Genomic DNA, 26,030 nt, shown 5'->3' with positions numbered 1-26,030 from the left:
GTCCACGGGTTCATAATACTCATGAAATTTAAAAACACTTTTCCATAACCTCAACCTGATTATAATTTTTTAAAATTGTATTCTATAGCTTATAATTTTTTTAACTAAGTATTTTTCAAAATCAATCATGTAATATCAATTTTATTTATTATATGCAATTGAAATTATTTTCATATCACATTGATTTAACATTTACAATAATATCATCTAATTTCAAACTCTTACTAATGGAGTTAAATGTCAATGATCAATCATTTACCTCATCATTTACTACTAATAACTTTCATAACATTTTCATCATATTTCATTAAATAATAATTTCACTGTTTTATTATTTTTTCATATAAATAAAAACAATTTTACGAACTTGGCCCATAAAGTTGGTAGGAGAAGGCCGACCTGTACAAACTCGGCTTGTACAACCTCGACCTGTACACGCTCGGCCCGAAGGAGCAACCTAAAGAGTTCGGTTTGAGGAAGTTAGCCTAGAGGAGGTTGGCCTGTAAGAGTTTGACTTCGGACTGGAGGAACTTGGCCTAAAGAAGCTCGGTATGAGAGCATCGACCTATACAAGCTTACCTTGCAGGAGCTCCATAGAAGAAGGTCAGCCTATACAAGCTTAACTTGAACAGCTCGGTCTACATAGCTCAACCTGTAACCACTCGACCTGGAAGAAGTTAGCCAACATAAATAAGCTTCTTAGAGCTCAGCATAGAGAACTCGACATGTTAAAGCATGATCTAGAGGAAGTCGACCTAGAAAGCTCGACTTTTACAACCTTGGCTAGTAAGAGCTTCGCCTGAGTTCTGTCTGATCAAGTTGACCTATAAGAGTTTGTCTTAGAGAAAATCGACCTGTAAAAGCTTAACCTTAAGAGGTCGTCGACCTATTAGAATTTGACATTAAAAAAATCGATATATGCAGATAATTTTTTCTAGAAAAAATCTGACTAACAAAGAACAAGACCTATAATAACTTAATTTGAAAAATTCAATTTAAAAGAAATCAACAAATAATCAATTTGGACAAACTCAACCTAAAAATCTTAATTTATGAAAACTCAAGTAAAAAAACCTAATCAAATAAACATAAAATATAATTACTTTAATAATAACAATTGCAATAATACAACTTAGTTTTTATAGTATCTCATTACATAATAATTTAACTATTTTATTATTTGTATATACAAAATGAAAGCAATAATTTAAAAAGAAAAACGTGCGTAACACGGGTCACTCGACTAAATGGTTTTTGAAAAAACATCACAAGTTATAACAAAAAGTTATTATACACTCAGTACAACCGTATCTACCAATCAGCATAGAAGAGTTGGTACAGAGAATTCTTCCTAGAAGAGTTCGATTAACAAGAGCTAGACTTACAAAAGCTCGGTTTGAAAAGCTTATTCTAAAAGAAGTAAACCAATAAAACTCAATCTAGACACATTCAACCTAAAAATCTTGACATATAAAAACTCAACCAAAAAACTTAACCAAATAAACGTAGAATATAATTACTTTAATAATAACAATTACAATAATACAACAATTTTTTTATAGTATCTCATTGCATAATAATTTAATTATTTTATTATTTGTATATACAAAATTGTACCAGTAGGATCGGACGCCAGATAGGCCGGGCGTCTACATTAGACCAAACACGCTATTCTGGTTCGTCATCCAAGGATCGATGCAACAAACCGGACACCCACACGACCGAGATCACGCGATTTTATCTTATCAGCCGGATACACTATGAAGGCCGGTCGGACATGCCATGTGTTACACATGACGCCCATAGGGGCCGGCCGTGATTTTATCTTATCAGCCGGATACACTATGAAGGCCGGCCGGACATGCCGTTTGTTACACATGACGCCCATAAGGGCCGGCCGATCCAAGAGCCGAATTTGGGTCGTGATTAACTTTTCACTAATCCCAAGCCCATAGCGAAAACTATAAATACAGATCCAGGGTGAGGGATAGATAGGTTGGATTTACTGCACATTTATTACTATTCGATAGAAAAACGCGCTCTCAACTGACTTTGGCAGACGGAAGACCGGACAGACCAAGTACGAGTGAAGAAAAACGTGGAGATATTGGACGGCACAACCCTACACACATCCGAAACAAAAATAAAAGCAATAATTTAAAAAAAAAACGTGCGTAATACGGAATCACCTAAAACAACAAAGCCTAAATGGTTTTTTAAAAAATATCACAAATTATAACAAAAAGTTATTATACACTCTGTACAACCGTATCTACCAATCAGCATACTCTATCTTCCCTTCATAAAGACAGAACAACTTCATCAAGAGAGAGAGAGAGAAAAAGAGGATGAGAGAAGAAGGTATGAGAGAAGATGAATCCCCTGTTAGTTTGTTTGAGACAAAGGAAGGAAGATTCCGAGGATTGTACAAGGTATTTGCAACAACAATATTTGGCGCTATTTGTTTGATCTGGGTTTACAGAGTGGTGAACATGGGCAGAATCGAAAGAGGAAGGTGGTGTTGGATGAGTGTTATGGTGTCAGAGTTTGGTTTTGGATTATACTGGATCATCACACAGTCTGTTCGATGGAGAATACTCTACCACACACCTTTCAAACACACCCTCTTAAACAGGTCACCTCCTTTTCTTCGTCCTCTCTCTCACTCTCTCCCATGGAACACTTCAAATATCTTCACTAAACATTTTTAGCCTCACTTTTACTAAATATAATCATATTTTACTTTTTCTTTTCAACCTAACAGATACTCACTTTATCTTAACAAATATTGATATATATTTTTTTTATCATCATAAGAGAAAGAAAACTTTTTATTTATCCTTTATTTCTTGTTTTTATAAATTTATTGTTACTTTTTCCGAACTTAATTATATATTAATATTATTTTTTTTCTTTCATAAAATTCGAAATAGTTATTATAAATCAAATACATTATTTCTATAAAATATTCACAAATGTTAAATAAAATTAATAAAATTACCTTTTTTAGGATTATAATTACTTTTTATTATATTGAAAAAATATAACAATACAATTATACTGAAGAAACTATTTACTTAAAAATAAATTACCCTCCTATGTCATCGTCTGAATGAATAGATTGATATGGAACCTTTAAACCCTAAATTTGAAAGATTTAAACATTTTTAAAAATCAGTTTTAAGTTGATTTTTCTAATTTAGCATACTAATATAACATATATATATATATATATATATATATATATATATATATATATTTAAATGAATAGATAAAACCTGAATAAAAGTAGAATTAAACTTTTTTTATTGCATCATTCATCATATTTATTAATTTCTATTTTTTTTCTTTTACTTTTCCCATCCCTCATTTTAAAGTTGAAATATATGTCGCGAGAATGCTAGGACAGTATTCATTTTATATATTGGTTTGGCTTTTATGATGTAATTAATAGTATGTGAACTATTTGTAATATAAGTGTATATTTTATTTAAAAAAAGTTAAAATTTTGTGGGGCAACTACCCCCAAAGTCTACAAAGTGGATCTGCGGCGATGATATAATAAAAAAAATTGAAAAGTAGATTAAAAAATATATAAAAGAAAACTACCCTTTCAAATTGAGGATGACTGCCAAATGTTGCAAGTTGCAACCACACATTCTGGTGTTATAGTCAATGGAGATTATTTTTTTTCTTTTATCTCTTTCTTTTTTAATTAAGAATAATATCAGATCTTTCTTTTTCTCTAAGAATATATTTCTTTTCTTTCTCTTCGTTTTTTCAGAATGTCCTTTCAAGAGAGGATACGAACCAGACAGAAGTGTCTTCAAAACGTCAAGTCTACTATTTTTTTTTCCAATTTAAAATTATTTGGACAAAGAGAAACAAACAAATTGCTGATTTATTAAATCCCATCTAAGAGAAGGTTAATGTAACACTCACTTTCAACAATACTTTACTTTACACTATTCCAAAATTATTTACACCTTAAAACAATTACCAAATAACTTCAAAGCAACAGATCACTAGTAATTCATATGGCTCAGATTAGCTAAGAGAATTATAAAATATATTTGACAAAATAATTTTAAAATATTAAAATAATATTTTTAAATTAAACGTAATTTTAATGTTCATTAAATATAAAATTATCAAAGTTCATTTTAACTAAATCTACTATACTATAACTATAATTATTTTGCATCACCAAAAACACTAATTTCTACTCTCCTTTCGTAGAAAAAGTTTTGAAATGATAGATATTATTTTAAATTTAATGAAAAACATGATTTCAATTTTCTAAATATATATCTTTTTTAATTTATTTACGAAAATGGTGTTTAGTCTTGTGTCTTTTCTTGTTTTGTCTTTTTTAGGTAAGAAAATGACCATTTTAAGACTATTCTGCATCAAATTTAAGAGATAAAGTTTAAGTCTGCACCACAACTTATGTTGATAACTTACTGATTTTATCTGTTATCAATGTTATATATATAATTTCAACTTTTATCGTTACTTATTTATGGATTATTACAATTAAATAGTAAAAAAAAACGCCACTGTGTAACTTTCAACACAGGTATAGACATCACTAGGATGGATCGGGGTGAAACAACATGTCCATCAAATTATAAATATAGTTAAAATAGACTTTAATCATAGTTCTGATATTATGATAAGAAATGCACTTTAAGCCTAACTCAATTCTATAAAATCGGCTTGTAAGATGAGGTTATCCACTTATATATTATAAATTTATCTTGTCTCTAGTTGAGGTGAGACTTTCAATACACCTCCCTTACGCCGAGGTATAAACATCATTTCGAACGTGAGACTAAAGATTAATGAGTGGTCCGATAGCGGTTGAAACGACATATCCAACAAACAACAAATAAAGTCCACTTCTTAACATTCTACAAACAACAAATAAAGTCCACTTCTTAACATTCTACAATTTTTTTTGACAGATATGATGAGAAGAATTTACCAGCAGTGGACATTTTTGTATGCACGGCTGATCCAAAACTGGAACCTCCATGCATGGTGATGAACACAGTGTTATCAGCAATGGCATACAACTATCCTGCAAATAAATTGAACGTGTATCTCTCTGACGATGGAGGCTCTGAGCTAACATTCTACGCTCTCTTAAAGGCCTCCACTTTTTCCAAACATTGGTTACCCTTTTGTAGAAGATTCAATGTTGAGCCTAGGTCCCCGGAAGTCTTCTTTGCTCGTCCCCAAAATTCAAGCACTAGCACTGAGTATCAGAAAGCATATTTACATATCAAGGTAACCAAGTTTTTTTTTATTATTAAGCATGTTGAATTTACGTATGTATAATTAACGAGATTGTATCTATATATGTATGTCAGAAATTGTACGAGGAAATGAAAAGTGAGATTGAATCAGCGGCAGTAAAGGGAGAGCTTCCAGAGAATGTGAGAAATGAGCACAGGGGGTTCTCAGAATGGAACCCAAAATCGACAAAGCAGGATCACCAGTCTATTGTGCAGGTATGAACATTTTTAATTTTCTGAGAAAACATAAAGAACATATTAGTTTTTCTACGTAGTTAATATCTGTTCATGATTATGTTAGATTATAGTGGATGGAAGAGACAGAAATAGTGTAGATGAAGATGGATTTGAACTTCCAACAGTGGTATACATGGCACGAGAGAAACGACCCAACCATCCTCATCACTTCAAAGCTGGTGCTGTTAATGCACTGGTGAGTGATTAAATCACTAACTATATGTTTGATAAAAATGATCAAATATACATTTTTTAAACTTTTTTTGCATTCAGGGTATGCTAATTAAACTTGGAATGTCTTAAGCTTATTAACACTATCTAACAATAAAAGGCTTACAATTGTGCAGATAAGAGTATCATCCCAAATAAGCAATGCTCCTTTCATCCTCAACTTGGACTGTGACATGTACTCCAATAATGCAGATACAATTCAAGAAATACTATGTTTTTTCCTGGACGAAACAAAAGGACAAGATATAGCATATGTACAATTTCCCCAAAGCTTCAGTAACATCACCAAAAATGACCAGTATGGAAATTCTTATCTTGTAACCGCTAAGGTGAGTAATAAAATTACTTATAACATTAACTTTACCCAGACTATAGATGTTAACACGGTGTATGTATGATATATAGTCACACAAAAAGATGAACTAACACTATCGAGTCTGATTTTGTAATGCAATAAAGTATGAGTTAGCTGGCATATGCGGATATGGAGCAGCCTTGTTCTGTGGAACAGGATGCTTACATAGAAGAGAAAGTCTTTCAGGATCTCACTTGAAAGATTACAAAGTAAATTGGGAGAAGAAGCCTAAAAGAAACAATAACAGAACAATTGATGAACTGAATGAAGCATCGAAGGCTCTTGCCACTTGCACCTATGAAGAGGGCACCTTATGGGGGAAGGAGGTACGTATATGTCTGCTTTCTAAATTTCTATTTAAAAGGATTCTGTAATGAAAATAATTTTTTACACCATTTGAACCAGTTCATAATCGGGGATATTTTGATCATTAAAACTTCTGAGTGTTGCAGATGGGATTAGTGTATGGTATTCCTGTAGAAGACGTTGCAACTGGCCTTGTAATCTCGTGTAGGGGTTGGAAATCTATTTATTACAACCCAGAAAAAAAGGCATTTCTGGGCATAGCTCCAACAACCTTGGATGTAGCATGTCTTCAGCATACGAGGTGGTCAGAAGGCATGTTCCAAGTTTTCTTCTCCAAGTATTGCCCTTTCATTTATGGGCATGGAAAGATACACTTGGGTGTTCAAATGGGATATTGCAATTACCTCTTGTGGGCTCCTATGTCCCTGCCCACTCTTTGTTATGTCATTGTTCTTCCTATCTCCTTGTTTCATGGCATTCCATTGTTCCCAAAGGTTGTCTCGTAGTTGGAATAAATTTTGTTTCTTTCTTTGATTTTGTTGCACTCATTTGCTCTCCTTTCGTGTTTTTGCAGCTTTCAAGCATGTGGGTCATTCCATTTGCGTATGCATTTCTTGCTACCTATGGCTATAGCTTGTGTGAGTATTTGACTTGTGAATCCACCACAAAGGCATGGTGGAATTTGCAGAGAATAAAGTTCATCCACAGAGTCAGCTCTTATCTCTTTGGTTTCATCGATACCATGACAAAGCAACTAGGATTGTCACAGACAAACTTTGTGATCACAGATAAAGTAGTAACTGAGGATGTTCGAACCAGATACGAGCAAGGAATCATTGAGTTTGGAGGCTCCTCAATCATGTTGACCATCTTAGGAACAGTGGCTTTGCTGAACCTTTTTGGTCTGGTCGGAGGAATCGTGAGAATTCTAATGGAATTGGAATTGAGCTGGAGCCAATTGATGATGCAGATTTCAGTGAGTTTCTTGGTGGTAATGATCAATTTACCGGTATATGAAGCACTTTTCATTCGTACTGATAAAGGCTGCATATCATCCTCGATTATGCTGAAGTCCATTGTTGTGGCTTCTTTAGCATGTTACCTTGGAGCTTTCATTCGCTAGTGTAGCCAAGAGTCAAAGTGCAATGTAATATGTTTTGATTGAGTTTATACTCTTTAATATTTTTAATTGAATGATATAATTTGTTTTGTTATTTTATTTACTTATATTTATTTATCTTGTTATTTAACAAAATAATATCGGTTAAACCTTTTCCAAAGTTTGTATCTTTCTCGATTAGATATCTGTCTTATCAGTTTTGTCAATTTAATTTTAAAAAATGAAAATTTAAGTTAATTTCATTAAATTGATTTGACGGAATTAAGTTTTCTATAAGTTTGGACATTGACATTTTCTTGTATCATTATTTGACCGGCACTTAAAATATTATTTTTAAATTCTATTTATTTTATTTTAATAATATTTTTGTCTCCGCAACAAAGTTAAGTCGGAAACCAAACTTGTCGAACTAAATTCAATCTGAACCAACTTTTGACATTCTCAACTAAATTCAATATGAACCAACTTTTGACATTCTCGGGCCACTATGACTCCTCTCCATAGCCAAGCAAGGAATCAAAGCCACTGCCATCAAGTCTAAACTGAGTCTGAACCATTGCAGGCAACTTTAAAGTTGAAAACCACCACAATCAATCCCAAACCTCAAATGAAAACGCAACTAGATCAAGAAACAAGATTTTCCATACCAGAATTCGAATCTCTTGAGAAACAATATCAGAGCTCCTAAAAAGAATTTTCAAACCAAAAATCCCAATTTTAATATAACAAAAAACAACTAAATTCCCAATTCGCAATTTTAGAAACCCTAAACTCCAAAAATTTCATTTGGTTTGGGGCCTCCTTAGTTTGGATATCGGGGGTTGATGCACTCCTGCACTTGCTTATTTTGCAGTTTGTGGTGCCTTTTCCTGGGGGAGTTGATTCGTCATCCTCAGGTAGATTGCACACCTAACTGGTGCTGGAAGTAGATGTGCATGTGTTGAAGAAACTAAGCAATAGGTGAGGCAGTTGAACGAGAAGGAGCTTGCACTTGCTCTGTGTTCCTCCACCACTTTGGAGGCGAGATCCGTGATGTCCGAGAACGATTTCTGGAGGTGCTTCTTCACGATCATCATACCTTAACTTCAGATTTGTAATCTTAATTTTAATCCCAATTAATATTTTAATCAAACTTAATTCCATTTCAGTATCAAATGGCACGTTTAAAGACATGTGAATTAAGAGAGGATCTATTTGTGAAATACCCACATAAATACAAACTTTTCCAAGGGGTTTAATTAAATAATATCATATTTCGTTATTTTACATTAATATCAATATTAATCATTATCTCACGTTTCTTTACTAAATAAATAAGAGGATAAGACAATATATTATTTTCATAATTTAGTTAACAGAAAAATTAAAAAGTAGAAACTTAATTATGAACACTACAAAAATTTAATTAAACATATCTAAATTTATATAAAAGAACTTTACACTTAAATTAATACATTAGTTTGTTACCTTTTGACTTTTAAGATTGTGCAACATGTATATTATAGACAGTTCTTTCAAAAATTATAATTAAAAATTACATTTTCTAAATATTAATATTAACATCAATATCTCATAAATAACAAAGAATAGAATTAAAATTAAAAATTTATTAAATAGTAACATTAGTTAAAGTTTATTTTAAATTAAAAATATATATATAATGAAATATATAAAATAGCAAATGTAAATTCTTTTAACAAAATATTTAAGTGTTTTTTATTATATTTATCCCACTATTTATTACTATAGTTACAAAAGTAAAGTGTTTATGTGATATTCCTCTCTTCATAAATTCATCTCAATTGAGGTACTGAGGAAGGAATAGCATCCTTGGGCAACAAAATGTTGTTTTATTATTATGTTTTTTTTTAATTTTTATCACAAGTGTGCAGATTTTACAGTAAATTTATATACTTTTTAGAAAAAGTGTAAAAGATAATATAAAATAAAGGTAAAAACTTTATATATATAAAAATATATTTATCGTTGTAAAATCTGTAACCTTCTAAGAAATCTGTTATGCATTGATATGTGATAAGGTTTTACGTATCTATTAGGTAAATACTTTTAAACAATATTTTTTTATTCATACCAAATTATAAAAAATTATAAAATACTAAGTTTAATATCAATTTTGGTTCAAGTTTTTTTTAAAGTGGTCCTCGTTTATACTGGTCCCATGTTGACAAACTCATGTGAATTATCTTTTACCTTATTCACATATTTAGAAACTTTTAGTTTCCATTTTTGGAGCTTCATTTTTCTTGAACAAACCCAACAAGGTGGGTTTCTATAACATCCCAAAATCTCACACTTGAAATTTCATAGTTTATATATTGTAATATTACATTTACGGTAACATCCCATAATTTCATCCTTTAAAAAAAATTTATAGTTGATACTATACATGTTGTAAACTCATATTTGAAAAATCCTAATTGTAACTTGAGTTCTTCTATTTTATTCTTCTATCTTTCTCTTCTTTGACACTGAGTCAGACGATATTCTTTCATCTGCTCCCGTATAACGAATTATACGATCATCGCACATACCCAAACACAAACAAGTAGGAGTGAGCTAGACATAAAATGCATGTTATTCAACCTCACACGACATGCAAAAAATCACTCAAACATGGTAAAATGACATCACAGTACTTGTTACTTTATAAACCGACTCGTCCAGACTAGAATGATAGTCGAGCTATTGGTGGCGGGTCTTGCACTCGTGGTGGCTTATGAAACTTGGGTTCCCCCACCCTACCACACTCACGAGGTTAGTCCGTTATCACTCACCTTGGGTCATACTGGAAGCACCCAAGACTAGGACCTCCTGCTACTCCTCACCACATGGTTCAATACTCTCTACATGAGAAGAAAGACCATTGGAGTTTCAGGATGACCCCAAGACTGAGCTCCTACTTTCATTCTAAACACTACCAGGGCACCACCATGTATCCTCTCCTTGAGTATCATGTAATTACGTCCATGAACCATACTGTTACTTTGAAACTTAACCCAAGACACGAATAACCGGATACCATCATATTATCACAGTGAATCCAACATATCTCATACATTCACATACTTCCCACATAAATCACATTATTATAGTTCACAACCATGTTCAGATGCATAAATTCAATTGCAATATAATAAAATACAATCATCACAATTATAATTCATAATTCTATATCTACCACAATAACATGAATTCATCAGACATTTCCATTCCAACAAGATATATTTGCACAATAATTTAACAGTACATAATCTGTTCAATAGGATTTAAGTTAAAAACTTGTCGAGTAGACTTTCAGGAAAGAGAAGTGCGTCACAATGGACAACTTAAGTACCAAGTCTTTCCTTAGCCAAAGTGTTCCTCAACTAGTTTTTAACAAATTTCTTATTTACAGATTCAAAACCGTAACATATAATATTAACACACCGAAATTCAACATAGATAGATATATAGTAAGCATTAACAGTATTCACACAGAATTTCAAGACATGAATAGTAATAAAACAATACTAAATCATAATATAAAAGCATAGAAAGGTTAGCTCCCCTACCTCTATTCCAGACTTCTCTTGCTTCGAATTTGTTTTCCCTGAAAACCCTTCAGAGGTTCTACTCTTCTTGCAGCTAAAATTTTTTTCCTAACTCTTTCTTCTCTATTTTTTAAGGTTTCTCATTTGATTCTTCCTCTTTTTGTGCAAAATATCCTTCCCTCATGGCTATTTATAGTCCAAAATTTTTACAATTCATCAATTTTTTTAATATTATTTATTATTTTAATATTATTTTATTATATTAATTTCTTAATCACCACTTACATAATGGATTCATAATGGATTCTTTAATAATGCCTTCAAATCTGAATGCTTTCTCCATTATCAATATTTTAAATTTAATTTTACTTTTTTGTTTTTTTTTACAAAAAGGTATAAAAGAGTTTGAACCTAACACCAAAATTATTTTCCATTCACAAAAAAATTTATTACTACTAGTAATAAAATTGTTACTATTAAGGTTTCATGGGTCTTACAGGTTCCTTGTCGTCCAAGGAGACATTCTCTTCCTTTCTCTCCTCTATTTCTAGGTTGCCATAACAGGAAACCTTTCTTCTTTATTTTTTCTTGTTCTAGTTATGTTCGTATTAGGGCTCCAAATTGGGGTTCTAGTTTTGGGATTCTATCTCGCAACGTTGGGTTTTCTTTCTTGAATTGAGTTTCTGTTTTGTTTTTTCTGTATATTAGTGACGCAAGCTTAAAGTTCCATAAATATACATCCTGCATGAAACTTGGTTTAATCATTTTCGAAGTCAGATTTGTATCAAATTGGTCCTTCAGTTAATTTTTAACTCAATTAAGTCTCTGTTTGTGCAAAATTGATTCAATTCAATCCTTGTCATTAATTTGAATGAACGACATTTAAGTTTTCAGTCATGTGACATATAACAGTCATGTGACATATAACGGAACTCTCAAAGTTGAACATTTGCATTGTTTACAAATTTTGAAACATATTGAAGTGTCCTATTCTAAACTAATTTCACTCTATTTATTACTAAATTCATAATCAATAATATATAATATAATATAATATTACTCAAATAAGCAATTTCAAATTTTAAAGAGTTAATATATAACAAAATTTTAATAATATTTAATATTATATTATATTATTAAAATAAACAATTTCAAAATTTTAAAAAATAATACTATATTACCATAAAATCCTAAACCCATCCATCCATACATTCAACAAAATATAAAAAGAGGTTACCAAAACCCTACAAAAGTTGTGTACAAAAGTTAAAAAAAAAAAAATTAACTTGCCAGTGGAAATTAATCTTCTTTCCAAAACCCTTATCAAGTTTTTAGACTGTGATATCAATAGAGTTTATTTATAATCTTTTAAATATTTTATTGTGCTATAACTTAAAATAAACTAATAATATATAAAAAATAATAAAAATAATTATAAAAAATTAAGTTAATAATTATAAAAACTACAAATATAAAAAAAATTATAACAACTTCATATAAAATATTTTAAAACAATAACTATTTATAAAAAATCAGTAATAATTATATCTTTTTAATATTGTATTTTTTTAAAATTAATTAATAATTATATTATAAAAAATAAAAAATAAATAAAAATTGTGTACATTAAAAAAATATCCTTGTGAATAGGTATAAACGAAATGCATGCAATAAAATATGAAAATTAATAATTTATCCAGTACACCTATTTTTATTTCAGCAGAAAAACTTCACTCTTATAGTACAAACTTAATTCTGCTAATTTTATTAATAATTAATTATACTTCACTCTTATGGTACAAACTTAATTCTGCTAATTTTATTAATAATTAATTATTGAATTTCATCTTTAATGATTTTCATCCGTTTTTTTTTTCTTAAATGAAAATTAATGTTATTATGCAATTAATTTTTAAAATAATTTTTATTTCTTTATTCTTTGTTTTTAATGTAAAGAGAAAATTTTGGGGTCAATAATTTTAGAAAGAAAAAAATTATTAGATTAATAATTTTGTGATTTTATTTTGAAAAAGAAAATCATGTATATAAAGTCATTTCACGACTATTTTTCATTTATTCACTTGTGATTGTTAAGAGGAATTTTTGAATTCACTCATATAAATTTAATATCCTTTTTTCTATTTAAATTAGTTTTTATGAATTATTTTTCTTTTTAATAATATCTTTTAATTTTAAAAATTAGTTATTATTTTAAAATTAGAAAATCAACGTTGAGATATTGTAAATATTTTATATTTTATATTCTCTTACATTTTGTAATATATATAGTATATAAATAAAATAAAATAACAAGTTTTTCCAAATAACATATTTTTTTATCTATCATATATTTCATATAGTTTATTTTTTCATAATTCCTAAAAATTTTCAAAACCCTTAATATTATTTATAATATTTTATATTATAATTATATGATCCTAATATTTCATATTGTAGTTATATGAATCATAAAATATCATATGTTTACATGTCAATTAATCATACAGACGCGACTTAAGCAAATGTATATTATAATAGATTTTAAACAAAATTAATAAAATAAAAAAACTGTATTAATAATATATACTTTAGTTCTATTATAGTAGAAGAATATTTTTATATATTTAATTAGTAATTTTGTTTCTAGACTAAAAAAAATGTGGTTTTAAAAATTAAATTATCAGTCACTAAAATTAATGAATAGTCATAGCTAAACATTGATAACTAATGTTAGTTACAAGTTTCTAAATTAAAAACTAATTTAGTAATCAAATATATAAAAACCAATTTAGCAATCAATTATGTTTGTACTAAGGTCTCTTTTCGAGTGGACCATCCGAGCCAATCATCAGGTCAATCATTCTAACCGATCACATGGTCTAGACCGAACAATTATTTCTAAGATCGAACGGTTCTTCTTAGGCCAAGACCAGGCGAACTACCCCGGTCGACCACCCATACTGACCGACCATTCCGGCCGAACAGACCGCATGATTAGATTACAAACGATAATAGCTCATTAAAGCCCCTAATAGAGATTAAGGCGTGATTGGACCGTCATTAGGCCGACAAAAGGTAAAAACCCATTACAACCAGTATAAATAAGAGCCTCAGGAATGATTTATGGGGAGGTGGCATAAGATGCACTATATACATAGCATTACTTACCGCTCGGTTAGTCGGAGTGCCTTTGACAGGTACCGGCTCGGAGGAGGAGGGAGAACGAACAACTTGGAACATGAGGAAGATCAAGGTGGCCGTCCGACCTTCAATGAATCCGTCTACCCTTCAACGTGTTCGTCCAGTCATCAAGAACCGTCTAGTCTCGAAACCATCTCGAAATGTTTTAAGGGGTCTTCAACGTTCATCCAGCTCCCAATGGTAGCCCGCTTGGAGCAAAGCCCGCCCGGTCTTCATCCTGCAGCGCGTTGAACAAAGTTCATCCGTCCGGTCTCTAGCATCCACCCAGTCTTCAATACAATTAGGAGTGTTTTAGTAGGATCACACCAAACCCGACACAAACCAACAACCAAATATACAGAAATCAATTTAAAAACTAAATATATAGAAATCAATTTAATGATATTTTAAATAAAAACCAATTTAATGACTGTACATATTATATAAAAATCAGTTTAGTGACCATATTATATAGAAAATAATTTAATGACTAAATATATAAAGATCAAAATATGTTCACTATATTGATCTTTAAATAATGAGATTTTGTTTTTAAATATGTTCTACTTCCTTGTTTGTCTACAAAATCTTTCATATTTTATATTTATTTGTACATTTGATTTAATGTTAAAAGAAATTATAAATAACTAAAATTTATTTTTACTATAATTTAAATTATTGATTACAATATTTAACAATAAATTCATCAATTTTCTTTATACCTTGTTTAATTTTCTCACATTAAATTACTTTTGCAAAAATAATAATATTTAACTTATTTCAATTTTTACCCATTTAATAACATTAAATTAATTTGCATTATTTGAAAATTTTTATACATAGTTACCAAAACCCTAAATCCAATAAACACATGAGTGAAAACCAAATCAAAATAAAAGATTATAAATAAAAGAATCTAAAAAGTTGTGTACAAAAGTTAAAAACAAAAAAAAATTAACTTGCAGGGTAATGATTGACTAAGAAAAGAGGGACGAGAACAAATTGAACCAAAGAATACGAGGAAGCAGCATAGAAGACTAGGGCAATCTTCTTTTGCCACACGGTTGCAGGGGCGGTCTGCTGTTTCCTTCAGCTTCTTTCATGGCATAATAAGCAAATGATTTTCTCCTGGTAGCGTAATTAAGTTTTGACTAACTCCATTTCTAAGAGAATGGATCTTTTATGGTGCAGTTTCCAAGGATCGATGATGAGGAATTCCATGACTTGGAAACGTACTTGAATAGCATAACACTTTCGGAAGAAGTCATGACAGAATTTCTATTATGAGGTCATCAGGGAAAAATATTTCTGTCGTGAGCTCATTCGAGAATATTTCAGCAGAAGAAATCGTCATGTCTTCTTTCCAAAACCCTTAGCGTGATGTCACTACAGTTTACTTCGAAACTTTTTAAATAAAAGTTATTTGACATTGACAACTTTCATAAAAAAATAAAATAAGCTTATCAAAATTAACTTTAATACCATTTGTTTTCGATTTTGTTCACTTTATTTAACTAGAGATTATCCAGAAACCCTAGGCAACCATTATCATCCCTCTCTATTAAGAAAGACTCGTGGATAATTATGAAATGATATCTTTTTGAATAGAATAAAATAATTGTTAATATATATATATATATTATTTATTATTTCTATTTTTCTTATTCTTATTTTTTTTATTAATTTTATTTATTAATTCTAATTAATTGAATAAATAATTTGAAAATAAAATAATAAGTACAAAAATAAGTAATAACCCTAATAGAGACGGATATAATTCAATTTCACATTTTGTTTCTTTGGGTTTGATTGTGTCATAACTTTATAATTTAAATTAGGTTTATCATCTCCATAACCACCGAAAATGAGAATGTCTCTTTAACCATTTTTTCAAGACACAACAACCATGACATCACCGCTAGTTGCGCCACCATCGTCACCATTTTCATTCACACGAAACCTATCGAAAAACCACACCTAAATCGTGACACCATTGTCATCATCTTTATTCAGGCAAAAACTGCAAAAAAAACCACACTCAAATCATGTCATCATCGTCATCATTTTCGTTTACGCGAAACGTGTAGAAAAACCACATCTAAATTGCACCACCATTATTACCATCTTTGTTCACGTAAAACCTAGACTGTAATCGAGTCTCCCCACACATATAACCACCTAGAAATCCTAGGAAATAAAACTACAAAGATGAAAATATAAATATGTAATTCTTCTGAAACCCTAGGACGCTGGTGCTAAGTGGTAGCTAAGTACAACAACAACTATGGAGTGTAAGTGAAATCCTAATCCCCAAAGGACCCACCTTTTCTAGTAAGTGGTAGCTAAGTACTTGCCACAACTATGAAAGCCAAATTGCAACCCTATTTCCCTATGGCAGATTGAAAAGATGAGATAATGTGACGGTCAGAAAAAATAGAACAAGTTATTTAAACACTAACAATATATACATGTGTCGATAATTATTTAGACAACATCATTAAAAAAATTTAATTGAACAAAAATTAAGATCGCATTGACCCTAAAAAAAATAAATCTCACGTAAACAAAGTTAACAGAAAACAAAAAGCATTAAGCCGAAGAAAAAATAAATAATAGTGAGAAGTAATATCAAAATGATAGCAATTTTTTTTCTTTGGTGTCTCCATGGCAATGATTCAGCTACCCGACCATTTCACCAATTCGCACACACCATTCTTTGTCCTCACTATATATATAACAATCAGTCAACACAGCTTTTCATTGTCACTAACTTGATCACTTCCTTTGTCTTCACATTGAACTACGTAACCACCATTTCCTTTCTTTAACAGATCTCATTCCTGGACTCTCTCTTTCTTCTTTCTGTTTTGTTAATCTCTTTCCTACCACATTTTACCATAATTGTATACAAAGTCATTCAGATCAATGGTTAGGTGTAAAGAGCTAACCCAGTTAAGTGTCAGAACAAAGTCTAAAATAAATTATATAATAACACATTTTACATTCATTTTTATTATAATCTGTTTGGAATGTGATATATATATATATATATATATATATATATATATATATATATATATATATATATATCTTTTTTTTGTTATGCTTTAAACATTTTCACCTTAAAAAGCAAATTAAACTATATAAAGTACTAATTATACATTCATCTGGCTAAACATAAATATATCATTTAAATCAATCTTAAAACCTCACAAACATTTTTACTTAATAAATTTTAAAATTAATACATAGTAATTAATAATTTTCAATATAATTTTTTTACACTTGTTGTAATGAATGTCTTTACTTCATATATAAATAAAAAATATCTATTTTTTGTATTTTAATTTGAGTTTGACATAATTTATGAAAGAGAATTTAAGAAAAGAAAGGGAGTAGGAAAAGAAATAAGAACTCTTAAGCAAGATATGAGGTGAACTAGAAGGTAGAGATTACTTTATGCAACATTAATTCATGTCCAAATAAATTTTGACTCAAGATTTAAAAAAACTATATAATCTATGTTCATAGAAGAATTTACTATAAATCAGAAATTATAATTAGAGGTTTATCTCTTAACAAACTTTCACTTAACTATATATATATATATAGAGCATATATTATTACAACGGTCATACGAAATATATCTATAATTATGAGGAAGACACAATATTTCTCGAAACAAAATTGAATAAACATAGTCTCAGAAGACTATATCTTACCAGACTGTTCAAGGCCCATTCGATCATTTAGATGTCTTATTTTATTTAATCAAATTCATCACATTACACACGTAAGCATGTATCTATGTCAACTTATATCACTTACCAAAGATTTATATCAGTACATCTTCTAAGGACTAAGGGAACATATCAGTAAATGTCGTACAAGCATATGTAACGAGTTGTACTAAATTTCATTATTAAATAACCCATTTAACATTTTATCATTTTTACTAAATTTCATTCTTTTCTTAATTATAAATTCATATATAAAAAACCATTCCAAAATGACATTGGTTGTTATTGGATCAGTTACCTACTATTCCAAAATGACATGTGATGTTAATGGATCAGTTCCCTGTCATGCCTTTGTAACCAATTATCAGAGGCAATTTTATATTTTAAAAATACACTGAAATTAGTTAGAAGATTAGATTGAAATTTTAATAACTCGTGAGAGATCATCGTTTGTGGCCGTATAAAAAAGAGGATTAACTCCATTCCACATGCAGAACAAGAAGACAGAAGAGTGAGTTAGAAGGCGCAATGGGGAGTGGTGAACAACAGTCATTGTTCGAGACTAGGAAAGACAGAGCAAGACACGTTCGGAGGGTCTATGCTGTCTCTGTGTTTGTGGCCATATGCTTTGTCTGGGCATTCAGACTCACCCACATACCCGCAAATGGGGAAGCTGCCCAATGGGCATGGCTTGGTTTGTTTCTTGCAGAACTCTGGTCTGGCATCTATTGGCTCTTTTATCAAGCCCTCCGCTGGAACATGGTCTTCAGAACAACCTTCCCCAACATACTCTCTCAAAGGTTCATCTTTTCCACCTTTACTATACAAAACTTGTACAGCAACCCAAATTTCCATGTTCCAACGTAACTACTCATCATTTTGTGTGTGTTTGAGTTTGGCAGATATGAGAGTAGGTTGCCGGGAGTGGACATATTTGTGTTCACGGCGGATGCTGTGGTGGAGCCACCGCTGATGGTGATTAATACGGTGTTATCTGTGATGGCTTATGACTATCCGGCTCAGAAGTTGAGCGTGTATCTCTCAGACGATGGGTGTTCGGAGATAACCTTTTATGCACTTTTAGAGGCTTCTTCCTTTGCCAAGCATTGGGTTCCATTCTGCAAGAGATTTAAGGTGGAACCGAGGTCACCTGCTGCCTTTTTCAACAACACTCATGCCTCAACAAAATCACACGATCATATCTATGTCAAACACTTGGCAACCATCCGTGTATGCACATATTCACCGTCACTTTTCTTTCTACTTTCATCTCGATTTCATACAATGTGCTTTGAAGACTCTGTGTACCTTGTCACAACGATGTTCTTGAATTTTATTTGCAGAAACTATACGAAGAAATGAAAAGGCGAGTAGAAGATGCAACCAAGTTGGGTGTACCCAGTGAAGCACGCTCTAAGCATAATGGGTTTTCCCAATGGGAGAATTCATATTCCTCACGACGTGATCACGACACCATTCTTCAAGTAGATTATTTAACATTCTAAAACTGTGTTTGAGAGAATCACATGTTAAATATTTTCGACTGTCTAGTAACTTGGATGCATGTTTGGTGTTGTGGTTAACAGATAGTTCTGCATAAGAACGATTTGCATGGGTCAAAGGATGAAGATGGATGTATTTTGCCAACATTAGTGTATATGGCTCGTGAAAAGAGACCTCAGTATCATAGCCACTATAAAGCCGGAGCTATAAATTCATTGGTAGTTACAACCCTTTCATTTCTTAAAGAAAAATCTGCATGGACCATGCATCTCAATTTATGTTATAAAAACCTCTAACTTAAAAGTATGCGTAAGCAACTTAATTAGATTTACTTCAGCTAAAACAGATAATTCTATCCACCCAATGAATCTCACAGGGTTAAAACTTTGTTTGGTACTACAAAAGAAATAGCAAACAAGTAATATGACCGTATTATTTTCAAATCATATAGAATAATAATATTTTGCCAACCATTATTTTAATAATTACTTATGTTATAATAAAATAATAACATAAATATTTAAATTAATCAGATAATTTTTTAAATATTTTCGTGAAATTGTGGTATGTAAAATAAGAATTGTTAAAACATAATTATTCTACAGTTGGTGAATGACTCGTATGATATTGTATAAGTTATTTACATTGACACATAAATGTCAATGATACATTGTCTATACATAAGTATTGCCTATACATAAGTACTTTACGAAATATTATTCAGTCCTTGAATATAACATTATTTTCTTTGACCAAAATGTAGCTAAGAATATCGTCAAAGATTAGCAGAGGGAAAATCATTCTATTTCTGGATTGTGACATGTATTCAACAAATTCACAATCAGTGAGAGATGTTCTATGTTTTTTCATGGATGAACACAAAGGCCAAAGAATTGGTTATGTGCAATTGCCACAATATTTTGACAATATTGGTCAGAATGATCTGTACGGGAATGCTCTATCAGAAACTATGCAGGTGAGTTAGATCTTTTTTGAGTGATCATATATAATTTTAGTGAAAATCATATATATATAATAATAATTTCTTTACTTCAGGAATAAAAAAGCAACTGTAATCACAATGAATATATATTAATTAATTTCACACTATCTCTATCACTTTGAAGATACACCTCCATGGTGAAGATGGTCTGGGTGGCCCTTTGTGCATCGGAACTTGTTGCCTTTTCAGAAGAGATGCTCTTTGTGGGAAGAAGTTTAATAATCAAGAAGAAAATGGTTGCAATGATGAGAGCGAGAAAGAAGTGGTTGAAGTAAACATGCAAAAACTAGAAGAAGAAGCAAAGGCTTTAGCAAGTTGCACCTATGAGAAAAATACTATGTGGGGGAAAAAGGTGATTCATTCAACTCTTTTTCTACTTTGCAATCACAATCAGTATACTGATATAATGAATTTCTGTTACTGCAGATTGGCCAAGTATACGGATGTCTTGTGGAGGATGTGATAACAGGGTTTCGGATACACTCACAGGGATGGAAATCAGTGTGTTACAATCCTCCAAGAAAGTGTTTTTTAGGTGTTGCACCAACCAACTTGCTTCATACACTTGTTCAACAGAAGAGATGGGCACAAGGTGACTTACAAATTTTGTTATCTGAGTTCAGACCAACATGGTACGGTGATGGAAAGATCAATTTATTCCTACTATTGGCATATGAGTACACTATGTGTTTTGCAACCATTTCCTTGCCAATACTATATTACTCCATCATCCCTTCACTTTATCTCCTTAAGGGCATTCCCTTGTTTCCAAAGGTAATAAACACCTCCTCTTCTCATTAAGAAAAATGATACTTTGACACCCATAATTCTTTTACATTTATTTGATACTATCTTTTCTTCTTTTTCGAAAAGAGTAATGGTATCATGATACACTTTTACATTAATTTAACACGGAGTATAAAGATAAAATGGTCATAAAAGTATAAACTTTTATTTTTGAAAAATGACACCTTAATTTTTACATTTATTTGACACTACCCTTCTTTACTTTTTATTCTCTTCTTTCTTGAAAAAACTACTAAAGTTTACATTTTCATAACTATTTTACTCTTATACTCTGTGTCAAATGAATGTAAAAGTGTGTCATGCTACCATTATTCTTTATTTTTTTAAGAAAGAAGAAAATAAAAAGTAAAGATAGTGTTAAATGAATGTAAAAAATTTAGGTATGTCAAACAATCATTTTTCTTTCGAAAAACTACAAAAATTAACTCTTTTAAAATTATTTTACTCTTATTATAAGTGTCAAATGAATTTCAATGTGTGTCATGTTAGCTTTAATTTCTCACTAAATACTAACATATTTGAATATTTTCTCTAAATGACATATGTGGTTTGGACAGATGTCAAGCTCATGGTTGATACCATTCGTGTATGTCATTGTGGGGGAAACTATTTATAGTTTGGTTCAAAGTTTGAGTATGGGAGGATCAATCCAAGGTTGGTGGAATGCTATAAGAATATGGTTGTACTTGAAAACAAGTGCCTTTTTCTTTGCCTTCGTAGACAGCATCTTGGGATTCTTTGGATATTCAAATTCATCCTTTGTAGTCACAGCAAAGACCATAGAAGATGATGCTGCACAACGTTACGAGAAAGAGATCATGGAGTTTGGAAGCTCTTCTCCTTATTTCACTGTTCTAGCAACACTTGCATTGCTCAATCTGTTTTGTTTGCTTTCAACTTTAAAGGATTTTGTCCTTGCCAAAAGTGCTTTTGCTGGAGAGAAAATGGCACTACAAGTTCTTTTGTGTGGAGTTTTGGTTGTCATCAATTCTCCCATATACCAAGCCATTTTTCTGAGGAAAGATAAAGGTAGAATTCCAACCTCTCTATCTGTTAAGTCTACTGCATTGGCTTTCACTGCATGTGTCTTCTTCAAACTGTTCAATTGAGTAAATTGATGCAGTCTTTGCACTTCATCATTTTCCAACAATGTTTAGCTTTGCATTCAAATAAATGTATTTTATTATGAGATTATTCCATGTTATTTCTTTATTCTTTCATACTTATCTCTCCAACACAAGTAAATGTTAGATACAAATCAAAGAAGTGAGAAATATTATCAGAGATTGATGGTAAAACATATGCAGTATTACCATTAAAATAATTTTGATATTTTGTTGTTTGTTTCTACAATTAAGGTGAAAACCAAATAGTGTGATAATTTTGCTTAGCATATTTATAAATATATAACTTTTAACTAATTTGAGATTTTTTTTTCTCTAGTCCAATTTTTTGGTTAGATAATTCTCTTTATCCATTTTCAAATTCACTAATAAACATATTAAATTTGTGCTAAAAATATATATAATAAATATTTTTAACAAAAGTAATTTATTTTTAATTGATTACTATTCAAAATTAAAATACGATTTCAAAAATAAAAATACAATAAATAATTTTAATAGAAACTTTCTTTGTAAATAAATATGTTACTTTATTAGTGTTTATAAGAATTTTTTTTTCTGTAACTTTAGAGTAAAAAACATTTTTACAATATCATATCCAAGCAATTTAATAATTAATTTTAATTGAAAAAAGCGTTTGTTATAATGTTAATCAAACATTAATTTGATTGTTATTGAAGGTGAGTTTTTCAAAAATAATATAACACTATTTTATATACAAAATAAAAAAAAAAACTTAACAAATATTTTGTAGACAGAATAAAAATAAACATAAAATTTAGAAACTGATATATTAAGATGTTTGAAGTTGCATTTAAAAGAAAAATAGAAATTGTTAAGTCAAAGTACATTTATGAAATTATAGTAGTAAAGTCAAAGAACTTTTTCATTATGGTAAGAAAGTTATAAATTAGGTAAAATGAGGTTTCACGGTCAAACATAAACTTTACACATATACATATATTTATTACCTAAAAATGAAAATGGTCTTTAAAACACATACTAATGCAATAATAGACTGGTCCTTAATAATTTAAACATATTCATTACGGTTTAAGGCGTTTGTGTCATTTCTAATAAAGTTTTAAATTATTATGCCATTTATAGTTGTTTTATTTTATGTATATTTATGTGACTATAGTTTTGTTATAATTATTTTTTTCTTTATATTAATTAAATAAGGACAATTAAAATATTAATATTATTATAATATTCAAATTTAAAAATACACAGATAAAAATAAATATTGCTGTTCAAAAATCGATAATTGAAATTAAATATTTTTGTTGAAAAATGGATAATTGAAAAGAAAAAAGTATATTTTGAACCTAGAGATGATCTCTCTCCCACGGCATCTCACCTCCCCCACCAAATATAGCCTCTGCACCGACCTTTATCAATTTAGAAACTAATTGCTAACTAATATGCTTCAATATTTATTTATTTACTTTAATATGACATGAAATAAGCATTTCAAAAATAAAGAACAAATCAATATAAATAAGGAGTGAAATTTTCATTTACGTTATATTACACGAAAAAAATAAATTACCGATATAATAAAGTAAATTTTACTTACAAATTTTATTAACAGATTTAAAAATTTAATTATTAACACTACAAAAAAAAGGGTATTACCGAAGGCCAAAAGCCTTCGAAAAATGGCAAAAGCCCTCGAAAAATGCCATTTACAGACGGCTTATCGACGGCCAATCAGCCCTCGGTAAATCCCTTGTCGCTAACAATTACCGAAGGCTTTTGACCTTCGGTAATTACCGAGGGCCTAAAGCCTTCGGTAATTACCGAAGGCCTATTTATATCAATCACACGCAGCTTCTTTGACGCACTGCACATCCAACAACCTGAGCCCACTGCCTCATACTTGTCTTCACGGTCTGAGGGTTATCACCTTCATAATTAATTCACATCAAACAATTATGTTTTACTACATTACTCGGCTTAATTTAAGATACACGCACAAACATTTTGACTTGAAATATCAGACCACACGTCAACATTCATATTTTCTTTCCATTTTCTTTAGAATCAAACAAGAAACACATTATCATCAGTGTATCCTTCTTCTTTCTCGTGATACAGCTTTAAAGACAAGTAAATCTAACCTAGATTCTTCAGTAGGAATCCAATTCCAATATCTCCGATCATCAATTCCAGTAATCGCCATCGCCCTCGCCGAAATCGACATGCAAACCCTTCCCGTGACTCTGTCCAGCCACACTTCCTGCAAAACCCTAAACAATCACTAAAATCCCTAAAAGTTTTAGCAGCCCCTAACTAACCAAAAAAAAACTGACCTGGAGAGCACCACCCACCTTGTGGCCATCGTCGAAGGGCAGGGGCCGTGAGAGGAGCGCGAAAATGTCCTTCTTCGAGAGATTCCGGTGGCGCTCCGGCGGGAACAGATCCAACAGATCCTAGTAGTTGCGCGGCAGCTTGGCCTCCCAGACTGAGTCCGAGGAGGCGGCGCCGCGAAACGCGCGGTTAAGGCGAGCGAGGTTACAAATCTCCGGTGGGCGCTGGTGGCGGTGGTGCATGGACGTCCGGTTCCGGTGAATGGAAGAGGGAAATCCCAGGAAGAGTGGCGGTGGCGCGGGGACGGGAGTGAAAATTTGGGAGAAGCTTTCCCAAAAAGCATTTGGAAAATGGACGAGGGAAATCCCAAATTCAGATTTTATCAAGTGAATGCATATACCGAGGGCCAAAAGCCTTCGGTAAATCGTGTGTGTATTACCGAAGGGCAAAAGCCTTCGGTAATGACCAACTTTAATGGGGGAAATCCTTCGGTATTGTCATTTTTACCGAGGGGTAAGAGGCCTTCGGTAATAATCCTTCGGTAATGAATAAATTTGTAGTAGTGTAATAAAAATACTGTGGGTAATCAATTTATTAATAAAATCTAATGGTTAATTAGAATTTTTATTATCCACAAATGTATTTATTGATAATATCTTTTGATGAATTCCATTAATAATTTATAAGGTTTATTATCGATAGATATTTTTTTAATAAAATTCATGAATAAAATGAGTGTTAAAGTTTTTATGGTGAACTTTGATGATGTTGTGAAAAATTAATTGATAATAGATTTTTTTTGAAATTATACCTCAATCCATTATTATTTAAACTTTTTGAAATTTTGTTGATGAATTTATTGATAATTCAATTTTTTAAAATATTTTTGGTAAAATAAGTGTATTTTATCGTTAAATTTAACAAGATATTTGTTATAAAATAATTAAAAATAAATGAAAAAAAGAAAAGAATAAAAAGGAAGAATAAGAGAGATGGAACAGAAAGAGGAAGAAGAAAATGAAAAGAAAAGAAAAAAATTACAAATGACAATCATGGATGTCACTATGACAAGCCGTGAAAGTGACAGTGAGGTGGAATTAGTGGCTGCTGAGGAAAACAGGAAGAGAAAAAAAAATTGAAGAGTCGAATACAATAATTACAACCACAATGAAATGGAGGTGAGAAGAAAAGGATAACTAAATAAACAAAGAATAAAAAAAGAAAAATGAGGAGAAGGAAAAAAAAATACTTAATTATAAT

General features: G+C 30.7%; 2 protein-coding genes across 2 annotated transcripts; both read left to right on the top strand.

The window, feature by feature from the left end:
- Positions 1 to 1,609: 1,609 nt before the first annotated feature.
- On the top strand, positions 1,610 to 7,643 carry LOC124842054 (cellulose synthase-like protein E6). Its single transcript, XM_088096365.1, has 8 exons — positions 1,610 to 2,635; positions 4,968 to 5,292; positions 5,376 to 5,516; positions 5,602 to 5,733; positions 5,885 to 6,097; positions 6,228 to 6,449; positions 6,576 to 6,923; positions 7,004 to 7,643. The coding sequence occupies exons 1-8, from the start codon at positions 2,349 to 2,351 to the stop codon at positions 7,550 to 7,552; spliced, it is 2,217 nt and encodes a 738-aa protein (XP_087952491.1). The 5' UTR covers positions 1,610 to 2,348; the 3' UTR covers positions 7,553 to 7,643.
- Positions 7,644 to 18,524: 10,881 nt separating this feature from the next.
- Positions 18,525 to 22,527, top strand: LOC148204723 (cellulose synthase-like protein E1). The gene is made up of 8 exons (XM_088103884.1): positions 18,525 to 18,820; positions 18,923 to 19,250; positions 19,364 to 19,504; positions 19,607 to 19,741; positions 20,287 to 20,499; positions 20,651 to 20,878; positions 20,953 to 21,300; positions 21,891 to 22,527. Exons 1-8 carry the CDS (start codon positions 18,549 to 18,551, stop codon positions 22,440 to 22,442), a joined length of 2,217 nt encoding a protein of 738 aa, XP_087960010.1. The 5' UTR covers positions 18,525 to 18,548; the 3' UTR covers positions 22,443 to 22,527.
- The last annotated feature ends 3,503 nt before the right edge of the window (positions 22,528 to 26,030 follow it).

Source organism: Vigna umbellata, chromosome 1, assembly GCF_029865625.1.
Source record: "Vigna umbellata cultivar VRB3 chromosome 1, Vumbellata_1.0, whole genome shotgun sequence".
NCBI classification, from domain to species: Eukaryota; Viridiplantae; Streptophyta; class Magnoliopsida; order Fabales; family Fabaceae; genus Vigna; species Vigna umbellata.
This window is presented reverse-complemented; position numbering and strand designations above follow the sequence as displayed.

Coding starts and splice junctions, on each gene's coding strand:
- LOC124842054 (XM_088096365.1), top strand. CDS start 2,349: ATGAGAGAAGAAGGTATGAGAGAAGATGAATCCCCTGTTAGTTTGTTT. Junction 5,517..5,601: donor ATCACCAGTCTATTGTGCAG/GTATGAACATTT, acceptor TGATTATGTTAG/ATTATAGTGGATGGAAGAGA. Junction 6,924..7,003: donor GCATTCCATTGTTCCCAAAG/GTTGTCTCGTAG, acceptor GTGTTTTTGCAG/CTTTCAAGCATGTGGGTCAT.
- LOC148204723 (XM_088103884.1), top strand. CDS start 18,549: ATGGGGAGTGGTGAACAACAGTCATTGTTCGAGACTAGGAAAGACAGA. Junction 18,821..18,922: donor CCCAACATACTCTCTCAAAG/GTTCATCTTTTC, acceptor TGAGTTTGGCAG/ATATGAGAGTAGGTTGCCGG. Junction 19,251..19,363: donor AACACTTGGCAACCATCCGT/GTATGCACATAT, acceptor TTTTATTTGCAG/AAACTATACGAAGAAATGAA.